The sequence below is a fragment of the Corylus avellana genome, chromosome ca10, assembly GCF_901000735.1.
Source record: "Corylus avellana chromosome ca10, CavTom2PMs-1.0".
Classification (NCBI taxonomy): Eukaryota; Viridiplantae; Streptophyta; class Magnoliopsida; order Fagales; family Betulaceae; genus Corylus; species Corylus avellana.
The window spans coordinates 20079215-20103299 of record NC_081550.1 but is presented as its reverse complement, the minus strand read 5'-3'; the positions used below and the strand labels follow the sequence as shown (position 1 = coordinate 20103299).

Genomic DNA, 24085 nt, shown 5'->3' with positions numbered 1-24085 from the left:
GTTCTTGTAACGGGTGTGCTCAAGCTGTTAAACCCCAAAGGCCACAGCATCTCTACAGCATACCAACTGAGCAAGTGAAAATCAGAGGACAAGTTTACTCTGGACTGGATCCTCAAGCTCTCTCATGCATTTGCTAAAGCCTGGGTGATCACCAATCACTGATCTTTCTCTGTCCTTTTAAGGAACTTAAAACTTTGCACAACAAATCTATTTTGAAACCTTGGTTTCATTTGTTAAAATTATCTTCTTCTGTCTTGTTTTTTGTTTTCAAAACAAAAATATTAACAAACAACCCAAAATACAAAACATTCAAAACTGTATTGAACACTTTTTGCTTCTTTAATCTTACAAACAACCCTTGTAAGAGTTAACAGCTTCGTTTAGGCAGGATTCAATTCCAAGTCTGTTTACCAGCTAAACTAGCTGAAAGTCACCCCCTTAATCTATCTCACCACAATTGGAGAAGCTCTCTCCCTTCTGTGGCTGCTTAAATTAAGACTAGAATGTTCACACCTATGTACACTTTGGACATCAATTTGAGCATGCCATCAAACTTAACTTCCAGTCCTCCACCTTCCCAAGATTATCACCAGCATCATAAATTCATAGCTGTTGGCAGTCAACCAAAGGAACTCATGATAGAGCAACCTGTCAAAAGCCATTGCATCAATAAATTAGAAAATCACTTACACCTTTCCTTCATTAGTCTAAGATAAGTCAAATCTGCTCACACCTACAATCATGTTTTTTCAATTTGTACCACCATTCATTTGTCACAAATAACCCAAAAATGCCAAAAAAAATTTGTGTAGAGTATACATAATGCTCAGTGTAACCACTCAAAAAAAGATGTGAATATCCATTCACATGAATCACAAATCACATAAACACCACCACAAATTTCTTTCAATGAATCTAGCAGTTGAAGATACCCACATTTCACCTACTCAACCGTCTAGGGCAACAAGAATCGCACATATCAGCCACTCAGAAGACTTGATTGAAACATTTGATCTGTAATGAAGACTGTAGGCAGAAATATTACACTCAAAATTGCTGGAGCAGACAAGCACTACAATGCCAAAGCTTCATTATGCAATCAATCAAAAGCTGGTTGCGGTCTGGCCAAGAAGCCAAGTCATGACCACACCATCGCATAAATGCCAGTTCAGTTGCACTCACAAAAGCAATAAAGACACTTAAGTTATAAAGCCAAGCATCCCAGTAAAGCTCTACATATGGCTGGCTACCTTGTAAGAGAACATGTAACCACCACGCCCGAACAACCAAAACATCAAATGGCTATCTACCTTTTAAAATAGCAGTTTAACTTTTAAAATTGTGCGTTTTTAAAAACATACCTCATAGACTACTTTTACTTGTCTTCAAATTTCAATTTTTTACAAACGCACTCCCAAAAAATACGTTTTCTCTGCGATTTGGTTTAAAATCATACTTTTGGTTTGCAAGATCAAAAGTGCCAAATGCACTCGTAGTCTTATACTATCAGATTCCTCCCGTACACAAGGTGTAACTCTCAAAGACAATATACCTACCACACCAAAAGAGTTCTTTCTGATCCCATATCATATTCCCACTCAAGCAATAAAATCAATAATGAGTAGTTAATATAATATTGATGGAGCCAATGAATAACAACAGCAATAGTGGTATGAACATTTTTACAATGATTTGTGATTAATATAACATTTTTGGATTCAAACCCATCACAGTGTTTACTCCCAATAATAAGAATCATTTCTAAACACAGAGCAACCAAATGTTCTAAATCAGCAAAGTATGAACATTTCTTACGAGGTAAACTAGAAAAAACTCAACAAGTGACATGCCAAACACCTATAGAATAGGAAAAATTCACCAATACATATTCCTCATTCAAAATCCAAACTTCTCTTCTATTGTTTAAACATATATATATACAAGTATATTTTCTAAAGGTAAAGACCTTAATTTGGTTCAGCAATCACAGGATAATTGCGATAATATTTTGGTCATAGCAGAACACTGATCATCAATCACATAAATTTGTTAAATTTTCGGATGAATCAATCACAAAAATTTCACCTTCCGTGCTCAGTAATCACGGCGATAACTGCCGTATCTGTAACCGTCTCTGTCCCTCGTCACCGACTCGTGATCGTACCGCGTGAAATCGATGGGAGCTGATGGCCCACCAGGCGGGCTGTAATTGGACGCCAGATACGGCTGAGCCGGCGGCGGGTTGTGATCGTTCGAAGACGAAAAATCAACGGGCGCCGACGGGCCAGCTGGTGCTACGGGCCCTACGCTACTGGACGTTCGGTTCAAGAATGGCCGAGACGGTGGTAGAGAATAGTGGCCAGTGGAGCATTGAGGGGCAGAAGAGTAAAAATGGCTGTTCCGCGGGGCAATATGGTAATCTGGAGGCGGAGCACAGCGCTCACGCAGGGCGAGCTTTAACCGGACCTTACCCTGAGGCCGGCCCGAAGGTCGACAAAGCTCGAGGGTGTGAATCGGGCGAGTCGACTCGGTCGAGTCGCCAACAAGGTTGCCGAGCGGGACTCGGAGGGCACCAACTAGGGGTTTGGGGGTTTCGGAGGGTCTGGAGTGGAAGATCTCGAGCGTGAGAAGGGAGTCGCAAAGCGGGCGCGTGAGTGGGAGCGTGAACCGCTCGTTCCAGACGGGCCGGGTGGAACCCGAGTCGTCCGATCTGGTTGCGAGACGGTGGCCCGGATCGAGGTAGACGGTGGCGTAGGGCTTGAGATCGCCGTTGCGCCAGTTCACGTTCTTCAGGTGCTTGGCGGAGACTACGGTGATTTCGAGGTCGAGGGGGGTCGAGGTCGGCGACTCCATTGGTAGTGTTAGGTTTGGTTGGGAGGGCGGTGGTTGCTACCGCTCGCCGAGAGTGGAGCGTGAAATATTTTAGGTGTGGAGAGGTAGAATAGACGAAGTGCTCTATATATGTAAAAAGTCTATGGTAAAGAAAAGTAGAATTACTTTTCAAAAAGTAAAAGGGATATAATCACTAACGTAGTAATTAATTAATCAAAGATAATTTTCAAAATAATAATAATAATAATAATCAAAGATAAATATGTAAAATGTAAAATATTTAACTTTAAAAAATAAATAGATAGAATTTAAAAAATTATATCTTATACAAATACTTTCAAATTTAAAAATCACCTTGATGTTATGATAAAAAAGCAAAATATAGTGTTGAGAGTGATTGGTCGAGTTGTGTCGGGGTGGCTCAAATTTGACGAGGGTGGCCGAGCTCTTAGAGGGTGGTTTAGCCACCACCCCTAAATATATATATATTTTTTAATTTTGTAGATTTTTTTAAATTATTAGTAATAATTTTTATTAGTTGAGCTGAAAAATTTTGAGAAGCTAAAAAAATTTGAATTGAGTTGATTGTTAAGTAGTATCAAATCAACTAAAAAAACAAAGAACAAAAAAATTGAGAAAAATCATCTTTCCAAACAAGCCCATAAATAACTCATTATAGCTTTTGTTTTATTTACTTTTCTTTTTTCGTAAGATTTCTTATGAAATGGGGTAGGAGGATGGGGATGGAATGCTTCTCCGGCAACTCATTTCCACTCGCCCTACTTAAGAGGTGTCCATCCAGCAAGGGTCGGGTTGGGAAAGTTTCTTGCAAACCGTCTTTGTGGAGGATTGAAAGGGGGCACCACCACCACCACCTCCTTCCACCCATTCCTTATTTTCATTATTATTATTATTTTTTAATTTTTAATTTTTGATTTCTTTAACTTTTTAAATGGAAGATTTGACAGAATAATTTTTTTAATAAAAGGTGAAAAGGTCAAATTTATCACTTCGAAAAACCAGAAAACTTTTTATAAAGTGGTAAACTATATGAACCAAATTTGTATTTAACCCAAAAGAATATTGGTTTAAACTAGGAGAGCATTACATCTTTTCTTTATTTATTTTTAGTTTAGAAGCATTTCTAAAGAGGAATATTTAGACAAAATTAAAAGAAAATTTGATTTTATTTAAAAAATAAAATAAAAAAGAAAAGAAACACTAGCCTTTTAAGAAAAAAATATATTGATATGACAAAATTAATATTAATTAAAAATAATAATTAAGTTCTACTAACCTCAAAGTATACTCCACTCCACATGGTAGAACAAAATTTCCGTACTATTTATCACTATGAAGCCCAGGATAGGCTACTGGATAACAATCCCACCGTCCTCTCTCTCTCACACACACATACACAAAGCTCAAAGCTTTGAAAAATGGCGACCTCCGCAACACCCCCATCTCTCTCATTCTTCTCATCCTCAGTCTTCCTCACCTCCTCCAACCAAACCCCAAAGCTCTCTTCTTCAATCTTCAGACCCAATTCGGTAAAAACCCCAGCGGTGAAACCCCTCTCGCTCACCTCCCAGCTCGCCACCCTCCCAGTGCTCTCATTCACCGGCGAGAAGATCAGCGAGACCCAGCTCGAACTCAAGTCCGCCCCACCCGAAACCGCGCGCGCTGTCGTTCACCGAGCCATCATCACAGACCTCCAGAACAAGCGACGCGGCACCGCCTCCACGCTCACCCGCGGTGAGGTTAGAGGCGGTGGTAGGAAGCCCTACCCACAGAAGAAGACGGGCCGGGCCAGACAGGGGTCCATACGGACCCCGCTCCGGCCCGGTGGGGGCGTGGTGTTCGGGCCCAAGCCAAGAGACTGGTCCATCAAGATCAATCGGAAAGAGAAGAGGCTGGCGATTTCGACGGCGATAGCAAGCGCCGCAATTAACACGATCGTGGTGGAGGATTTTGGGGAAAGGTTTGAGAAGCCGAGGACGAAGGAGTTTATTGAGGCGTTGAAGAGGTGGGGGATCGACCCGAAAGAGAAGTCGATGTTCTTGATGACCGAAATACCGGATAATGTGAGGCTTTCTAGCCGGAATATCGGGACGCTGAAGATGCTGACGCCGAGGACGTTGAACTTGTTCGATATTTTGAATGCGGACAAGGTGGTGCTGACTCCGGCTGCGGTGGACTATTTGAATGAAAGGTATGGGGTTGATGGTTATGAGGGGGAGACCGAAGATGAGTATGAAGAGGAAGAAGGAGAAGAAATTGAAGGTTAGTCAGTCATTATTTGCTTTTTTCTGTTTTTGTTTTGTTTTGTTTTTTTTTTCCTTTTAAATATGAAGTTGAGAATTACATGCATTTTGGACAAATACGAGATTGTCTGAATTTAGAAGAAAAATTTGTTGGTAATGTAATTGAAGGAACTTGTTTTAAGGTTGTATTGATAAGTTTTATTGTTGGTTAAAAATGTGCATTGTGAGTCAAAATGTGTGGGATTTTTTGGGAAAATTATTTGAATACAATGCATGCAAGAGGAAGGATTGCTTCCTTCTTATGTAATAATATTTGGATATTTGGATGAGCGTTGAGAAACATAAATATGGGAATGGTGTATATATATGGGAAATTAACAGTTATGGATTAAAACCCTATGCTACTTACTTCAGCAAATGGCAGATATTGTTCTAGAAGGATTTGGCTTGTCTCCGGTGATTAAATACCTGGAGATGTCATGTGGTTCAAATAAACGGTAAAGATTGCAAGATTGGGGATGAAATCACTGACAATGGTAATTGCAATCTTCATCGTTTATTTGAGCCATAGGAGATCTCCAGTTATCTGGTCGCCAGAGGCAAGCCAAATCCATTATGGAATTGAATTTTATGCTACTCGTGCACTCTTTAGTGATGCTTTTTAAGGATTGCCTTGTGTCTTTTGCAGCCATGTATCTCGCTAGAGAGGTCTATCTAGTTCCACTCTGTAGAGAAGCATGGAATGTGCATCCATTTTGTGGCTTTTTGTTCCCCCAATTTTTGTTGATTCTTAACCTATGGGAGTGATCGTTAATGGGGTTGTTGTGGCTCAAGATAGACTATGTTTGAATGTTTTTTAATGGCTTGGCCTCTTAATCTGTCTACTTTGTTTCTATGCTTGAGACAATGCTGTAATGGATGGTGGTTCATCCTAGCTGTGTAAGAGTAATATAACCATGAAATTTCCTTTTGCTGTTTCATATAAGAAATATCAGCTCTGGTTGGTCTATTATTCATGCTTTTCTTCCATTGACTGTATCTCTTTCTCATCAATTTGGAATGTAGGAACTGAGGCAGGAGAGAACTCTGATGCAAAGGAGTAATGGTGCCGGGAGTCTTCTGACCACCTTATTCCTTATTAAGCGAGGACCGATCCAATTCCAATCCGGCTAATCCTGAGTGGGGTTCCAGCCTGCCTAAACCAACAATCGTGTTATGTTGCTGCTACAATGTTGTTATATTTTAGGCTGGTTTTGTTAAATTTTCTGTGCATGATTTTTGTACTAATTTGCACATTAATCTAATACAATTGTATCTATTGGATCTTCTACCTTGTTGTGTATTCAGAATGTTGCTTCCTGGTTCAACTCTCACTTTTCAGAATATTGTTTTTCAATAGGTATCCTCCTTTTTCTGGCTATTGCTCTGTTGTGGATTTTGTGGATCTTATCTTTAGGGTTATGAGGGGAATGAGGAAATGGACCTGAGTTAATGGAAGGAACATTTCACTTCATAGCAGAGAAAGCTAGGAAAGAATAACAAAAATTCAACTATAGTAAAGATCCATGGAATGAAACCCAATTCATAATAAGGGCATTTACATTGGGCTAGCCAAAGTATAACTTTTTTTTTTAATTACCTACTTTTCCTAAACACCACGCATCTTATTCTCTATTTTAGTTATCTATTTTAAAAAATTCATTCCAATAATCATTTTTGAATTTTTTTTTATTTAACGGTCATATTTTTTAAAATTCTTATTTTCTTAACGGTCGTTTGTATTGCTAATTGAGGAACAATAATCTTAATGATCTATTTAATTGCAAAAATGGCACCGCAAGAATAATAGAATTTAGAAAAGTTGTCACAGGTTGGTGTGGAGTGACAAACTCTCAACCTTAAGCATCGAACCAATAAGTTGGGGATAGGGCTGCATCAAGCCAGAATATCAAGTCACAAGAAAAGGAGAAGAAATTAATCAACCACCAATAACATTAACTCAAAACAACAACTAAACTTTGAAGTTCATCAGCTGTTTTGGAACAAGTACCCAAAAAAAAATGGTTAGGTTGACAACATAGACCAACAATTTTACAGCCCCCCTGGCTTGTAATGCTTGCAAATAACAGATCAAGTTCCACAATTTTTGTACAATTAAAAGACTTATAAAGACAATCAATTGAAAGGCATAAGAAGCCACCATGCTTCTTAATTAAGCAACTAAGCTCAGTGAATTAAGCAGGTGAAACTTCCATCTGTTACAGGGAAATGTCTAGCAATCCTCATACAGAAAACACAGAGAGACAGAAGAACCAGCAAATAACAATGCTCAGAACTAATGACAATGCCATCTTGCCTCTCATCAATGCAATGATTCTCCTTGCCAAATAACTACAGATTATTCTACGACTCTTTTGCCCTTGCCTATAAGCCTGTGATCAACAGATCCTCCCATTCTACTGGGTATTGTCTCATCATCATAAATTTTCTTATTTCTTTGTCTATGAATATCAGCTGCAATTTGACGAACGAGATCCTCAGTGTCAGACAATGAGGCAACACAGTGCCTTATTGCTTCCTTAAACTCTACCTCATCATGCGGATATATAAGACGGAGCCCACAATTCTGCACTGTCAAGCTTGGGCTGTCGCTGAAAATTGAAGCCGTAATGCCTGTGCATTGATTCAACCAATCTGGAAGTGAAATTCGGGGAATATAGGATAGCCACATGAACCCACCTAGATATAACAACTCAACATCCTCTCCAGTGGGGCGATAGACATGGTGAGGCTCTATGCTATCAATCGCAGTTTCCAAACAACAAATCAGATAATGACAAGTTTCTTGCTCCAAATTTTCATGGATGGCAGTTGAATTCTCGTAGACTGAAAAAGAAGCACATAAAGCAAGTCCCATCCAACGTCTATCCTTATTATGAATAATTGAAGGTAACTCAATTTCCACTTGGGGTTCATTGCGGTAATGGCTGAACCAATCTAGGATTTGAATTGGAGGGAAGCAAGAATTATAAACAGAGCATCGATCAAAGGCCTGTAAAATAGAAATGTGTGTCCTCAATCTTTCAGTATATGGATCCCTATAACTATAACAGCAGACATCTTCTGCGGTTTGCTTAATATCTTGGAAATTCATGTCGTTGTTGATGTTTTTCTTGAGATTCTTGAACACTTTCATGGCGTTTTCCTTGGATTTTTCCAAGAGAATTACGAGCTTCTTTTTCACTTGTTCAATTCGGTTGACTGGGCTGGGTTTAACGAACGCCATCCCTCCAACGCCCAAGAGATCTTCTACAGGGTTCGAAGGATTTTCCAGCAGCAACGCTTGCTCGCATGTTTGGATGACGGCGTTGTAATCGTATTCCAGAGCGGCGTCGTTCTGGGCCAGGTGGAAGAGTGTCGCGGCGTGGTAGAGCGCGAAGAAGATTGAGTTGGGGGCCAGCTGGACGGCTAGGCGATTGGCGTCGAGCGCGGTCTCGAGGTGAGCGACTTGGGCGGCAGAGCCGTCGTGGCTGAATTGATAAGCGGCTCGAAAATAAATGCCGCTTCTGGTCAAGTGAAGAGCCGTGGAGTCAGGGTAGAGCTTAAGAGAGTAGTCGACGAGTTTCAGCGCTGTGATAAGGTTCCCGCCTCGGACAACGGCGATGGCCAGCTCCATTTTGTTGACGGCGTCCATCTTCACAGCGGGCGGCGAGGGAGGAGTGGAGGGAAAGGGCGCAAGAAGGGATGGGGGCTTGGAGCGGGCGCATTTCTTGAAACGAGGCATTTTCTTGGAGGGAGGTGGAAAATGGTGATTTTAAATTTAAAAAAGAAAAAAAAAAAAAAACTTTGAAAAGAATGGATTGTGAAGACGGGTTATACAGTTAACGTAAATCAGTTGGAAGTTGGAACCAAGGCTTTGATGGATATATGAGCTATGTTTGGCAAGGGAAGAGCCCCGCACTATAGTTGGAACGGCACTGTTCCAGCTACAGTGCCAACTGACACGTGACTGACTTTTTCATCTTTATTTTTATTATTTTTTTTTTTGGCCAAGGGGGTGGCCGGACTACCCCCTTGGCCACGGGGGTGGTCGGACCACCCCCAAATCGGCCTGGGGGTGGCTGGAACCACCCCAGCGTTCTCCTGCTTTTTTTCTTTTTTCTTTTTTTTTAAAAAAAATATTTTGCATAAAAAAAAAAAAAAAAAATTAAGATGAAAAAGTCAGCCACGTGTTAGTTGGCACTGTAGCTGGAACAGTGCCGTTCCAGCTACAGTGCGGGGCTCTTCCCTTGCCAAACATAGCTATGTATTCCATATTATCCAATGAGGTTAGACTATTTTACAATTGTTTGGACCCACTAGATTCGACTTCTGTTGTGCGAAAGGTCGCGAATCTCTCACACAATCAAGAAAGTGGAACAAACGTGATATAGTTTTTAAAGAAAAATAAACAACAATAACAACAAGAACACAAGATTTACGTGGTTCGACAACTTGCCTACATCTAGGATGCAACAGTAGAGAGATTTCACTTATTCAAAAGGGAGACACAAAGGAATGTCAAAAAAACTCACAAACCCAAATCCCCAATTACACCCAAGTCTTCCTCACACTCAAAAACAATACTGGTTCTTCCTAATTTCTGCATAGCAATACAAATGTTTTTTCAATCTCTACAGAAAACCAGCACACTCTCTCTACCATCTTTCTTGCAGTGAAACCGATGGATAGGTATAACCATATTGTACAAGAAGTCGAAAAACAATGGCTACTCCTTTTGTTGACAAATGTAGCTTGCTCCTTTTGTTGACAAATGAAGAAATAATGGAGTTAATGTAGCTGCTTCTTTTGTTGACAAAAGGAATAACTAAAGAGTTAATGTAAGGCTAAGTGTGGCTACAACTCTTAGGTGCAGAGAGTTCACTGTTGGAGAAGTTTTCATAAGCATGACAAGTTTGACAAAGAGACAAAGTCTTTCCTTCTTGCCTACTATGAGCCAATTTTTCAACAACTTCGTCAACACCCATTGGTATATTCAAACGGGAATGTTACGATTTCTTTTGGTGTTCTTCTGATCTCACGTGTGTGTGTATATATATAATTTTTTTTTACTAGAAAACAATATTCGAGTAAGATCATGTGAATACGAGGAGGAACCGTGACATTTCTCTGCTCAAAATATAAATCATATCCATTAACATCAATTGGGGATTCATCTAAGGAAACTATTACATAATTAGCTTTGGATTTATTCTATAGAGCTGTAATTAGGTGTATAGGAGCTCATATATATATATACTCGATGGAAAGATAACAATGGAATACAAAAAATCTACTGCAGAAAATTCCTGAACGTACGTCTCTTCTTCCTTGTGTTGTATTCAGTTCACTTTTATCGAGTTCCTTTAAAATCCTTCATTATTGAGATTTGTTTTGTTTGGCAAATCACATGGTCCAATTCAAAACCATGTGTTAATTTTCTGATCGACTATAACAGTTCAATGATTGAGGGTCGTTGTTTTAGCAGAAGTACATCAAAATTCAAGTATAAGAGTGGAACAATCTCCAATTTACAGTTTCACTAGATAAAGATAAAAACAAATGTAATTCAAATCTATACAATCTATCTCCAGCCTCATCGGGACTCCTAGGATGAGATGCTGCAACAGAGTTGGTTGAAGGCCTTGTTGTATAATCCTCTGTAGTAGCGGAACATGTTGGCAAAGCAGCTGCATATGCATCACTGGATGTCTGAAAATGCCATGTGTCCTTTGCACGTGAAAAGTGACACATACCATTTGTATAGACTAGGTTGGAAAAACTTCTTTCAACTTAGTTTGGATGAAAACTCCGTTAGTGTCGTCTCTCTCCCAAAAAGAAAAAGAAGAAAGAAAAAATAGACATCATAAATTGTCATAGACAAATTTGATCTGTGTCTTTTGAGGCTTTCACAAGTTGAGACTTCCCTTGTGCAGTTGCAGCCTGAGCACCCTCAATGTTTGAGCCAATATCATCTGCAACAATAAATATGCTTCTTCTCTCCATTAAATTTCCTTGTGCATCTTATAATCTTTCTCCAGGCCTTTGCAATCTTCATACTGATATGATCTAGAGCATTTACTGATAGATACTCCTGTTTCATCTGAAAGTCTGTGTATCAACTTCCCTAGAATGTGTTTCCAATGAGGTACAATCATCAGCCTCTACATATACTACACTCTCAGGAAAATTATTGTAAGCTTAGTAAATTGAGATGCTTCCCGGTATGTGCTCAAATTTGTTTCTAGATGACAAGTTGCCTAGATCATTGGGAATTTCTCCATCTGGCAAATCGCAATAACTCAAATCTAATGTTCTCAAATGGCATAAATCTGAGAATGAATTAGGCGCCACCAACCCAATGTCAGGCTCGGAATCAAACAACAAGTCAAGTATACGTTCAAGGTTCTTCAATCTAGGAATGGAGGATGGTGCTTGTCTTCCAGTAGTTCTACTGGTATCAAGTTCCTCCAGAAGTACCGTGTTCCCTAGGTCCTTTGGCATTTTATCAAGTTTTGAGCAACCGGAAAGAATCAAAGTTTCAAGGGAATCCAAGCTAATGTTGCATGGAAGGCTAGTAAGAGATTTGCAATCTTTCAAGTTCAGTAAAGTAAGTCGTTTGAGAGCTCCAACGGATGGGTGGACCTCAAGTAAGCTCACACAGCCTTGAAGAATCAGCATCTCAAGATTTGGGGCTCCCGTCAAGTCCGGAGTCTTGATCAATTTTCGAGAGTCACTAAGTTCAAGGATTTTTAACTTGTGTAAACTCTGATAAAACAATAAACATAGGGAAAAAAAGTACTTAAAGCAAATTTGAAAAGGAAAAAAATAACACACTTGCATCAGTGGAGATCTTACCTTCTTTCCCTTCCATATCTGTACAATGTGGCTGCAAGGCATATGGAGTTCAACGAGATTGTCAGGTGAGAAACTCATTGGCAAAGACTCCAAAGGATATCTATGCCAATCAATAGCCCGCAACTCGTTAGAAAGAGTACCAAGACCCTCAGAAAGGTGCACATTGCAGATTTTGAGCAATCTTAAGTTCTTCATCTTCGAGAAGGCTTTAGCATTCAAGTGTAATTCCTCCAGTGGAGCAGAGTTTAGGACTATGCCTTCAACCCTTTTTGTTCCCTAGTAACCAAGAAGAAAGAATTTGTGTAGTGAAAGATACATTAGAAACTGGAAGTGCAGCAGAAAATATATACAAATATACTAGTTTATTCTCTACTTGCCCACTTACTGTATTATTCTTCAGTACACGAACGATGTCTTCAGTAAACCACAATCTACTGCGTCTGCCAGGCTCTTCAAAAGATTCACGACGAACGATCTCCCGACCCATTGCTTCTAACAAATCATTCAACCACAATTTTTTTCTTGAGATGGTTATGAGTGACTTATTGATGAGATTATCTATACCGATTTTAGGGTGGTAACCACAACTTTCTAGTATATCTTCTACACGATCTTTGTCCTCCCCATTGAAGAAACAAGCAATATCTAAAAAAATTCTTTTCTCTAATTCTGGGAGTCCATCAAAACTTATTTGAAGTCTATCCTGGATTTTCCCATCAGGAATTTCTTTTACTTTACTTAGCATACTTTCCCATACATCTACACTTCTACAATAGAGGGATGAACCCAAAATGTCAAGGGCTAAAGGAAGGCCTTTAGCATAATTTAAAACCTTCTTGGACAACTCCACAAAATCTCTAGTGGGGTGATCTTCCTTGAAGGCTTTCCAACTAAACAATTGGAGTGCTTCACTGTAATTCAATTCCCTAGTCTTATATATTTCAGCTTCAGCCACATCGTGCTCAATCAACAGACGCTTATTTCTTGTTGTTACGATGATTCTACTCCCTCGACCGAACCAGCCACGCCTTTCTGCTAATGCATGCAATTGTTCGGGTTGATCCACATCATCAAGAATGATGAGAACTCTTTTCCAACATAGTCTGTTTCTGATCACATTCGCTCCCTCGAAAACATCCCATATATTAATACTGCTTGCTGTCATCATAGTCCTGGAAATAAGTTGTTTTTGTAAAGCAACTAGACCATGTTTTCCAGCTTCTTCTCTAACATTGGTAAGAAAGCAATAAGCTTCAAATTCACAAGCAATTCTTTCATAAACAGCACGTGCAAGAGTTGTTTTACCAATTCCACCCATCCCACAGATCCCTACAAAGCGAACATCATCCACCCCTACACCTAAATATGAATTCATTAGTTCCTCTACTTGAGAGCCTATTCCAACAAGATCATCGGAAACAATCGGAACTATAGAATTCAATTGACCAAGAATCTTCCGAACAATGTTTTGAATGACTTCTGACTCAAGCCTGCAAAATAAGGAGAAATCTAATAATCTTTTTTATAAGATAGATTGTCAAAAAATAAACTTTACCATCCAATTTGTAATGCTCTAAAACATGAAGTATGTTTGGCAATGACTTTTTACTGTAGCCATGGCTTGTTAATGTAGTCGGAAGTGATAGATGTGAGAAAAAAGTAAGATTATATGATAAATAGTAAATGGCTTTGGTTCGCTATTCCTAAACACACCCGAATCATTTCTGCAGTCAAAATCAGAAAATTGTCACCTGTCCTGTAAATCCCATCCGGAGATATTGGCTACCTCTTTCAAGGCATCTCTCCATCTTTGCACCCTCTCTATATTCTCCTTGAAATGTTCTTCATGTTGAGAAAGGGCCTTGGCAAAAATCCCCCTCTCTTTGCGTACGTCAGAGGGATTGACATGGTAGAAAACAGGCAAAACTGTCAGCTTCCTTTGTTCCATGCACTCAACAATCTTTGCAAGTTCATCCAAGCACCACGTCGACGACGCATAGTTTCTTGAGAGAGTAATGACAGCAAACCTCGAAGCTTCTATGGCTTTCAATAGCTCTAGAGAAATGGATTTTCCTTTCTCAAGTTCTTCGTTGTCCCTAAAGATCCTAATTCCTTTCCCTTTCAACTCGCGGTACAGATGATCTATAAAATTTTTGCGAGTGTCTTCGCCTCTAAAACTGAGAAAAACATCGTATTCCCACCCGGACAATGACGAAGAAGAAGAAGTTTTAGTGATCATGGAAGCCATCGGAAACATTCTAAGCTTTACGGTCTATATATTGATTTTAGAAGAAGAAGAGATTCTATTTGCTTACGATGGAGCATCCTTGAATTAAGGCCCAAATCATGCATAGACAACTTTTTGACTTTGAATATATATTAAATCCAAATTTTTAAGATTTGTTCATTTAATATATATATATAATTCATAGGAAAGTCATCGAAACAATTAATACTCTACTTTCTAAAAGTCGTCATTGCCTTTTTTTTTTTAAGTCATGAACAACACTAAAGTCGTCAAAGTGTGTGAATGATCTTATATTGGGAACATGATTCTCTTTGATCCAAAATGGACTAAAAAATATTATGTTAATAGTTAGAATTTTTTCAAAAGATTCTGAGAGCATAATGAGATATTTGTCGTTATCAAAGCGATTGTAATGATATTGGCAAGAGGTGGTTGACATGATATTTTATTGAATTTAAATTCATAAACCAAATTCTTTAATTAATTAAAATGCATATTAGGTGAAATATAGAGTAATGGTAATTTTTACACTAATTTATTATATTTATTTGGGCTGCTTACCCTTTTTGTGTTTTATCCATTGGTAATTCCCATTTTCTCCTGCCCAAATTGAATTAAAAAAAAAAAAAAAAAAAAAACTTTGAAAGACGGACATATTTGGGTTTGACTGGGCCCAATGTTTCTTGAAATTTTAATTATTATTTTTAGTTACATAATGTAATAAATAACATGTCTCCTTTAAGTATAATAGAGAGAATTTATTTTATGATCTAGATTTTACTTTGTTGCATTTACTAGTGTTCACGGTGCTGTCCTCAAGAGGTAGTTAAATTGGTTGGGACTATGCTTAATGAAGCGGAGGTCACTAGTTCGAATCCTCCTTTTTGTGTGGACATGTAAAAAAAAAAAAATGTTCACGGTGCCACGTCATTTAAGCATAATGTCACATACCATAATATATGTAATGAACTCACATTTTGCCAATTTTTCTTGTACAATGAAACAAGTTGACACTCATTTGCACCGGTGTTGGAAATTTACTTGCAAGTTGCATTCACATCCTTAATGTTATAAGAAAGACACACAAGAATCTAGCAGCCAAACTAAAATCTATTCTATTGTATGTGCTAATTACATTAATATGGTGATAATCACAACAAGCAAGTCTCAAAGTTGGGGATCATCAAAATAGAAAATCATACAAAATACGATTCAGATCAAAATATCAATCAGAGGACTAGTAAAGGAAAAAGCAGAGAGTGATTAAGGGTGAGTTCAACAGCTGTTCTGGTACAAGTATCCCCAAAAAAAGGTTAGGTTGATAACAAAAGACCAACAATTTTACAGCCCCCCTGGCTTATAATGCTTGCAAAATAACAGATCAAGTTCCACAATTTTTGTACAATTAAAAGACTTCTAAAGACAATCAATTGAAAGGCATAAGAAGCCACCATGCTTCTTAATTAAGCAACTAAACTCAGTGAATTAAGCAGGTGAAACTTCCATCTGCTACAGGGAAATGTCTAGCAATCCTCATACGTACAGAAAACACAGAGAGACAGAAGAACCAGCAAATAACAATGCTCAGAACTAATGACTACAGATTATTCTACGACTCTTTTGCCCTTGTCTTTAAGCCTGTGATCAACAGATCCTCCCATTCTACTGGGTATTGTCTCATCATCATGAATCTTCTTATTTCTTTGTCTATGATCAGCTGCAATTTGACGAACGAGATCCTCACTGTCAGACAATGAGGCAACACAGTGCCTTATTACTTCCTTAAACTCTACCTCATCATGCGGATATATAAGACGGAGCCCACAATTCTGCACTGTCAAGCTTGGGCTGTCGCTGAAAATTGAAGCCGTAATGCTTGTGCATTGATTCAACCAAAGTGGAAGTGAAATTCGGGGAATATAGGATAGCCACATGAACCCACCTAGATAGAGCAACTTGACATCCTCTCCAGTGGGGCGATAGACATGGTAAGGCTCTATGCTATCAATCGCAGTTTCCAAACAACAAATAAGATAATGACAAGTTTCTTGCTCCAAATTTTCATGGATGGCAGTTGAATTCTCAGAGAGTGAAAAAGAAGCACATAAAGCAAGTCCCATCCAACGGCCAGCCTTATAATTATGAAATCTTGGAGGTAACCCAATTACCACTTGGGGCTCATTGCTGAAATGGCTAAACCAATCCAGGATTTGAATTGGAGGGAAGCAAGAATTATATACAGAGCATCGATCAAAGGCCAGTAAAATAGAAATGGGTGTCCACAATCTTTCAGGATATAGATCCCAATCACTATAAGAGCAGCCATCTTCTGCGGTTTGCTTAATATCTTGGGAATTCATGGTGGTGTTGGTGTTTTTCTTGAGTTTCTTGAACACTTTCATGGTGTATTCCTTGGATTCTTCCAAGAGATTTACGAGCTTCTTTTTCACTCGTTCGATTCGGAAGGCTGGGCTGGGGTTCATGTACGTGATCCTTTCAACGTCCAAGCGATCTTCCACGGGGTCTGTAGGATTTTCCAGCAGCAACGCTTGCTCGCATGCTTGGATGACGTCGTTGTAATCGTATTCCAGAGCGGCGTCGTTCTGGGCCAGGTGGAAGAGTACCAAGGCGTGGTCGAGCGCGAAGCAGATGGAGTTGGGGGCCAACTGGACGGCTCGGCGGCAGGCGTCGAGCGCTCTCTCGAGGTGCTTGACTTCGGCGGCAGAGTCGTCGTGGCTGATTTGAGAAACGACCTGTAAATGAAAGCTGCTTCTCATGCTGTAAAGAACGGCGGAGTCAGGGTAGCGCGTAAGAGAGTCGTCGATGAGTTTAAGCGCCGTGCTAAGGTTACCGCCACGGGCAGCGGCGTCTGCCCGCTTCATTTCGATGTTGACGTTACTCTTCTCATCGGGCGGCGAGGGAGGAGTGGAGGGTGCAAGGGATGGATCGGGCGGCGCGGGAGGAGTGGAGGGTGCAAGGGTTGGGGGTTTGGCGCGGGCGCGGTTCTTGTAACGAACCATTTTCTTGGAGGAAGGTGGAAAACGGAAATTTTTAAATAACAAAAAAAAAAAAAAAAAAAAACTTTGAAAAGAATCGATTGTGTGTGGCCAAGATAGATTACGTTTGAATATATGTATATATATATTATCTTGGTTACTTAATAAAATACTTAAAACTTTTTTTCTTTAAACTTTTAAAATCTAATCTTAACCATGAAATAAATTCCCTCATTTTACTTTGATCCACTAATGAGTCAACCTCTTACTTTGTGAGTGCTCTTGTCACATTTTAAGTTTTGAACTATCTCTGTAATAATATTTAAAGCCTGTTTGAGTTTGTATTTGAGGGGTCTAAAAGTGCATTTAACACTCAAAAAGTCCATATGAAAATATATATATATATATCCTTTTGGTACAAAAATTGAAAGCGTTTTTAAATGTCTAAGAAGCCTAAAAATGGCTAAAACGTATTTTTGGCAAAACCCTAAAAATAAAGCTTTTGCCAAAAAGCACTTTTTGACTTAAAAATGTCTATTTCTCAAACGCAATCCCAAACAGACTCTTAGTAGATTCTCATATGAATGCTATACAACCATGATGATGTGGTAGTGAATATCAGCATTTGGATCAACTAGAGCTTATAAAAATAAAAATTAATGACCGCTATTCACTGCCACATCATCATAATTGTATCATTTCGTGAGTTGCTCAAAGTTTTATATGGCTTGAATCCCATGAGATTAGGTTTACTACAATCTTGCCATAAAGCAAAATTTTGTGTAGACTAATTTATATCATCCTTCAATAGAGTAATTCAACTGCTATCTGTTATTTAAAAAATGACAAACAGAGAGACTTATGCCAGTAAAACTGTTTCGAAATAATCAATCAATGTGGCAAATAAAATTAAAACATAATTAGCAAAAGTAATGACAATGCCATCTTGCCTCTCATCAATGCAATGATTCTCCCGGCCGGCCACCGACTCCAAGAACTGCTACATCAACTAGCAAAAAGTTATTCAACAACTCTTTTGCCCTTGTCTTTAAGCCCGTGATCAACGGATCCTCTAGTCTTTCAGGGTCAGCGTCCTAACCGGAGCTGCCAGTTCTACTGGGTATTGTCTCATCATCATGATTTTGCTTATTTCTTTGTCTGTGACCAACCGTCAAATGACGAATGCGACCCCCATTATCAGACAATGAGGCAATACAGTGCCTTATTGCTTCCTTAAACCCTACCTCATCATGCCGGAATACAAGACGGAACCCACAATGCTGCACTTTCAAGCTTGGGCTGTCGCTCAAAATTGAAGCCCCATTGAGACTGCATTGATTCAACCAATCTGGAAGTGACCTTCGAGGAATATGTAGGATAGCCACATGAACTCTGGAATTCAATTACCAACGCCAAACAGCCACATGAATTATAAAATCTTTTACAGTTCTAGGCTACTAAACAGTAATTGTCCAACGCCAAACAGCCACTGATTACTTCACTTTTTACTCGATCTGTTAATTTAATTAAAACGTTTCTCGGAAGACTCGGAAGAGTCAAAAGGCTTTTGCAGTGTGCTAAATCCAGTAAAGTAAGGCCAGTTAAACGCTCAATTGATGATGGAAGTTTTTTTATGGCAGTCACATCCAAATAAAGTTCCAACAAACGTTCCATATTTCCCACAATTTCTGGAAACTTCTCGAGCTTCAAACAATTAGAAAGAATCAAAATCTCGAGGGAATCCAAGCTAATCCTAATCAGTCAGAGGACTAGTTAAGGAAAAAGCAGAGAGTGATTAAGGGTAAGTTCAACAGCTGTTTTGGAACAAGTACCCCCAAAAAAATGGTTAGGTTGATAACAAAAGACCAACAATTTTACAGCCCCCTGTTTTGTAATGCTTGCAAAATAACAGATCAAGTTCCACAATTTTTGTACAATTAAAAGACTTCGAATGACAATCAATTGAAAGGCATATATGAGAAGCCACCATGCTTCTTAATTAAGCAACTAAACTCAGTGAATTAAGCAGGTGAAACTTCCATCTGCTACAGGGAAATGTATAGCAATCCTCATACAGAAAACACAGAGAAACAGAAGAACCAGCAAATAACAACGCTCAGAACTAATGACTACAGATTATTCTACAACTCTTTTGCCCTTGTCTTTAAGCCTGTGATCAACACATCCTCCCATTCTACTGGGTATTGTCTCATCATCATAAATTTTCTTATTTCTTTGTCTATGAATATCAACTGCAATTTGACGAACGAGATCCTCACTGTCAGACAATGAGGCAACACAGTGCCTTATTGCTTCCTTAAACTCCACCTCATCATGCGGATATATAAGACGGATCCCACAATTCTGCACTGTCAAGCTTGGGCTGTCGCTGAAAATTGAAGCCGTAATGCTTGTGCATTGATTCAACCAAAGTGGAAGTGAAATTCGGGGAATATAGGATAGCCAAACGAACCCACCTAGATATAGCAACTTGACATCCTCTCCAGTGGGGCGATAGACATGGTAAGGCTCTATACTATTAATCGCACTTTCCAAACAACAAATAAGATGATGACAAGTTTCTTGCTCCAAATTTTCATGGATGGCAGTTGAACTCTCGCAGACTGAAAAAGAAGCACATAAAGCAAGTCCCATCCAACGGCCATCCTTACAATTATGAAATCTTGGAGGTAACCCAATTGCCACTTGGGGCTCATTGCTGTAATGGCTGAACCAATCCAGGATTTGAATTGGAGGGAAGCAAGAATTATATACAGAGCAACGATCAAAGGCCAGTAAATTAGAAATGGGCGTCCACAATCTTTCAGGATATAGATCCCTATCACTATAAGAGCAGCCATCTTCTGCGGTTTGCTTAATATATTGGAAATTCATGGTGTTGTTGGTGTTTTTCTTAAGTTTCTTGAACACTTTCATGGTGTTTTCCTTGGATTCTTCCAAGAGATTTACGAGCTTCTTTTTCACTTGTTCGATTCGGAAGGCTGGGCTGGGGTTCACGTAGTACCTGATCCTCTCAACGTCCAAGAGATCTTCCACGGGGTCTGTTGGATTTTCCAGCAGCAACGCTTGCTCGCATGCTTGGATGACGTCATTGTAATCGTATTCCAGAGCGGCGTCGTTCTGGGCCAGGTGGAAGAGTACCACGGCGTGGTAGAGCGCGAAGCAGATGGAGTTGGGGGCCACCTGGACGGCTCGGCAGTTGGCGTCAAGTGCTCTCTCGAGGTGCTTGACTTTGGCGGCAGAGTCGTCGTGGCTGATTTGAGAAACGACCTGTAAATGAATGCCGCTTCTGATGCAGTAAAGAACGGCGGAGTCAGGGTAGCGCGTAAGAGAGTCGTCGATGAGTTTAAGCGCCGTGCTAAGGTTCCCGCCACGGGCAGCGGCCTCGGCCCGCTTCATTTCTATGATGACGTTAATCTTCTCATCGGGCGGCGAGGGAGGAGTGGAGGGTGCCAGGGTTGGGGGTTTGGCATCGGGCGGCGAGGGAGGAGTGGAGGGTGCAAGGGTTGGGGGTTTGGCATCGGGCGGCGAGGGAGGAGTGGAGGGTGCAAGGGTTGGTGGTTTGGCATCGGGCGGCGAGGGAGGAGTGTAGGGTGCAAGGGTTGGGGGTTTGGCGCAGTTCTGGTAACGAGCCATTTTCTTGGAGGGAGGTGGAAAAACTTTCAAAAGAAAGGATTTGTGGCTATCCTATATTCATTTAAAAAAAAAAAACTTTGAAAAAAAATTTAAATAATAAGATAGATTTCGTTTATATATATATATATATATATATAAAAAACTGTTTTCCAATACCTAAACCAAATCCCCTCATTTTCTTAAAATTTAAATCTACTAAATCTAATCTTAACTATAAAATAAATCTCTTCATTTTCACTTTGATCCACTTTAATGAGTCAACCTCTTACTTTCATCTACTTAATTATAGTGAATGAGTATTTTTGTCTTTTTACATTTTGATTGGACAAAAATACCCCTTTATTATTACGGGATATTACCCAATTCAAATAAACTGGAGAGAATCCTAATTCCTTACTTCGAGAGTGCTCTTGTCACCTTTTAAGTTTTAAATTACCTAAAACTGAGTAATATTATTTAATAAACTCTCATATAAATATCATATAACTATAATGATGTGACAGTAAATATTAGCCTTTAGATCAATAAGGACTCGTAAGAATAAAAACTAATGATTGATATTTACTGTCGCATCATCATAGTTATATGAGGTTAGAATGTACTAAATATAATTTCTTATTCCTGGAATTGTAACAACTGCAATTCTCATAAAATTTCTTTGCTGTATGGCTTATAGAGGCCAAACCAACAGGAAAGTAGCAATACAGACAAACACAAACTTGAACAGAAACAGAGCATCATACTAGAACAAAGTCCTTAACAAGAGAAGAGTTGCCCAAAAGTTTTCTATGGCTTTAATCCCGTGAGATTAGGCTACTGAACAGTAATTTTCCAATGCCAAACAGCCCCTGATTACTTCACTTTTTACTGGATTTGTTAATGAAAACGGTTCTCGGAAAACTCGGAAGAGTCAAAAGGCTTTCGCAGTCTGCTACATCCAGTAAAGTAAGGCCAGTTAAACGCTCAATTGATGATGGAAGTTCTTTTATGGCAGTCCCATCCAAATAAAGTTCCAACAAACGTTCCATATTTCCCACAATTTCTGGAAATTTCTTGAGCTTCAAACAATTAGAAAGAATCAAAATCTCGAGGGACTCCAAGCTAATGTTGCATGGAAGGCTAGTAAGAGATTTGCAATCTTTCATGTTCGGTAAAGTAAGTCGTTTGAGAACTCCAACGGATGGGTGGACCTCAAATAAGCTCACACAACCTTGAAGACTCAGCTTCTCAAGATTTGGGGCTTCAGTGAAGTCTAGAGTCTTGATCAACTTTTCAGAGTTACTAAGGTCAAGGATTTTTAACCAGGGTAAGCTCTGTGATAAAACAAAAAACACAGGGCACAAAAAATTAAGCAATCATTAACTTAATTTGAAAAGGAAAAAAAATAAAACACTTTTTTCATTTTTTTTTCCTATTCAACATGAAAGGAAAATTACATAATAAAACACAAAATTGATGGGCAACACAAACAACAACTCATAGACATGTTGAAAAATGAAGCCAAATGAGTAAACAATGGTAGTATCTTTTAGAATACGTCAAAGGAATAGTGTATGGTTGTTGCACCAACCAAACAGTCAAAGGAATAGTGTATAGTTGTTACACCAACCAAGCAGTCAAATGAATAGTGCATAGTTGTTGCACCAACTATGGACTTTCATATTTCTTACCGACCCTTCTACACTTATATAAAAAGCATCAAGTTTCAATGTTTCAAAAAGCTAAGACAAGAAAATAATAGAGAGAAAAAGAAGGAAAGGTTGGGAGAAAAGAGTATAGAGAGATAAGTCAAAAAACGACCCAACTCTTTAAGAGAACCAAAGTGGCCACAAAGGACGGCAATCAGAGGTAAAGCAAAAGGCTTCGGAAGGAGCAATCCTTTCCGAACTCTTGTGAGAACCAAGGTAACGGAACAAGCATTGAAAGAGGCTGAATCTAAGCCATCAAGGGAAGGCCACATCACAAAAAATAATAATAATAATAATAACACACTTGCATAAGTGGAGATCTTACCTTCTTTCCCTCCCATATTTGTTCAATGTGGCTGCAAGGCATATGGAGTTCAACGAGTTTATCAGGTGAGAACGTCATTGGCAAAGACTTTAAATGATATCCATGCCAATCCATAGCCCGCAACTTGTCAGAAAGATAACAAAGGCCTTGAGAAAGGTGCACAATACGGATTTTGAGCAATCTTAAGTTCGGCATCTTCGAGAAGGCTTCAGCATTCAAGTGTAATTCTTCCTGTGGAGCAGAGTTTAGGACTATGCCTTCTACTCTTTTTGTTCCCTAGTAACCAAGAAGGAAGAATTAGTGTAGTATATTAGACATTGGAAGTGCAGAATATATATACAAATATACTAGTTTATTTTCTACTTGCCACTTACCTTATTATTCTTCGGTACATCAAGGATGTCTTCACTAAGCCACAATCTATTATGCCTGCCAGGCTCTTCAAAAGATTCACGACGAATGATTTCCTGACCCATTGCTTCTAACAAATCATGCAACCACAATTTTTAAGTTACAAGCACATAAACCTAGATGAGAGAACCCAAAAAACCTAAAGAATCAAAATGAAAAATGACTTGTGTGTAGGCGCCGGGTTCAGTGCTTTTAGACTCAAAGATCCTATGTGCTCAGTACTTTCGCAAATCTAGTTGGTGCCACAGTGGATGAGCGTCGCCAATGGTGGGCAGAAGCGGATGGTGTGGGCATCGTTCGGTGTGCGGAGGCGACCAAACCACGTGAGGTTGAGAGAGATAGGCCGGATGGTTGGCGTTTGGCCTTCGTGGTGGGCTGCGACAATTGGTGCTGGTCGGAGGCATTGCTTGGTGGGAGAAGGTGGAGGGAAGAGTTTTGGGGGTTTGGGAGAGAGAGGGGGAAAGGGCCGGTGGTGGGCGGCGACGTGTCTGCTTCATAGCCACTGGATGGTGATGGGCGGCGGTGCTAGATGGTGGTGGCCGGCTGTGGTGGTAGGTGGGGCGGGAGAATTTGGGAGAGAGGATGCGGGAGAATTTGATAGAGAGGGGAGAAAGCTAAACCTAAGGCCTCGTTTGGTTTGCGGAATAAATCATTAGAATTGATTAGCTAATCTTAGGTCTAGCTATTCCTTTGTTTGGTAACACACTATTCTTAGGAATAGTTTATTCCCATTTGACTACTAATTTCATACATACAAGATTAGCTAA

At 39.5% G+C, this 24085-nt stretch overlaps 4 protein-coding genes across 4 annotated transcripts in view; 1 reads left to right on the top strand and 3 right to left on the bottom strand.

Moving 5' to 3' along the window:
* Window positions 1-299: 299 nt before the first annotated feature.
* Window positions 300-2925, bottom strand: LOC132163595 (formin-like protein 6). The gene is made up of 2 exons (XM_059573943.1): window positions 2086-2925; window positions 300-648 (listed from the first exon to the last, which is right to left on the bottom strand). The coding sequence occupies exon 1, from the start codon at window positions 2851-2853 to the stop codon at window positions 2095-2097; it is 759 nt and encodes a 252-aa protein (XP_059429926.1). The 5' UTR covers window positions 2854-2925; the 3' UTR covers window positions 300-648; window positions 2086-2094.
* A 1276-nt stretch (window positions 2926-4201) lies between these two features.
* LOC132163645 (large ribosomal subunit protein uL4c) lies at window positions 4202-6463 on the top strand. The gene is made up of 2 exons (XM_059574012.1): window positions 4202-5115; window positions 6162-6463. Exons 1-2 carry the CDS (start codon window positions 4272-4274, stop codon window positions 6197-6199), a joined length of 882 nt encoding a protein of 293 aa, XP_059429995.1. The 5' UTR covers window positions 4202-4271; the 3' UTR covers window positions 6200-6463.
* A 4873-nt stretch (window positions 6464-11336) lies between these two features.
* LOC132163119 (disease resistance protein RUN1-like) lies at window positions 11337-14241 on the bottom strand. Its single transcript, XM_059573313.1, has 4 exons — window positions 13745-14241; window positions 12379-13483; window positions 11994-12269; window positions 11337-11903 (listed from the first exon to the last, which is right to left on the bottom strand). Exons 1-4 carry the CDS (start codon window positions 14239-14241, stop codon window positions 11337-11339), a joined length of 2445 nt encoding a protein of 814 aa, XP_059429296.1.
* Window positions 14242-21751: 7510 nt separating this feature from the next.
* Window positions 21752-24085, bottom strand: part of LOC132163118 (disease resistance protein RUN1-like) — a 12336-nt gene continuing 10002 nt past the window's right edge. Inside the window, exons 9-11 of the mRNA XM_059573312.1 lie at window positions 23282-23374; window positions 22908-23183; window positions 21752-22207 (exon numbers count right to left, since the gene is read on the bottom strand). Coding sequence (XP_059429295.1) covers window positions 21752-22207; window positions 22908-23183; window positions 23282-23374 — 825 coding nt within the window. The remainder of the gene's footprint in view (window positions 22208-22907; window positions 23184-23281; window positions 23375-24085) is intronic.

Bases quoted from the DNA above. Each gene is read 5' to 3' on its own strand.
- LOC132163119 (XM_059573313.1), bottom strand. From the start codon at position 14,241: ATGGCTTCCATGATCACTAAAACTTCTTCTTCTTCGTCATTGTCCGGG. The intron at 12,270-12,378 runs GTAAGTGGGCAA...CTTGGTTACTAG, and splicing joins GTGTACTGAAGAATAATACA to GGAACAAAAAGGGTTGAAGG. The intron at 11,904-11,993 runs GTAAGATCTCCA...TTGTTTTATCAG, and splicing joins AGATATGGAAGGGAAAGAAG to AGTTTACACAAGTTAAAAAT.
- LOC132163595 (XM_059573943.1), bottom strand. From the start codon at position 2,853: ATGGAGTCGCCGACCTCGACCCCCCTCGACCTCGAAATCACCGTAGTC.
- LOC132163645 (XM_059574012.1), top strand. From the start codon at position 4,272: ATGGCGACCTCCGCAACACCCCCATCTCTCTCATTCTTCTCATCCTCA. The intron at 5,116-6,161 runs GTTAGTCAGTCA...TTTGGAATGTAG, and splicing joins AGAAGGAGAAGAAATTGAAG to GAACTGAGGCAGGAGAGAAC.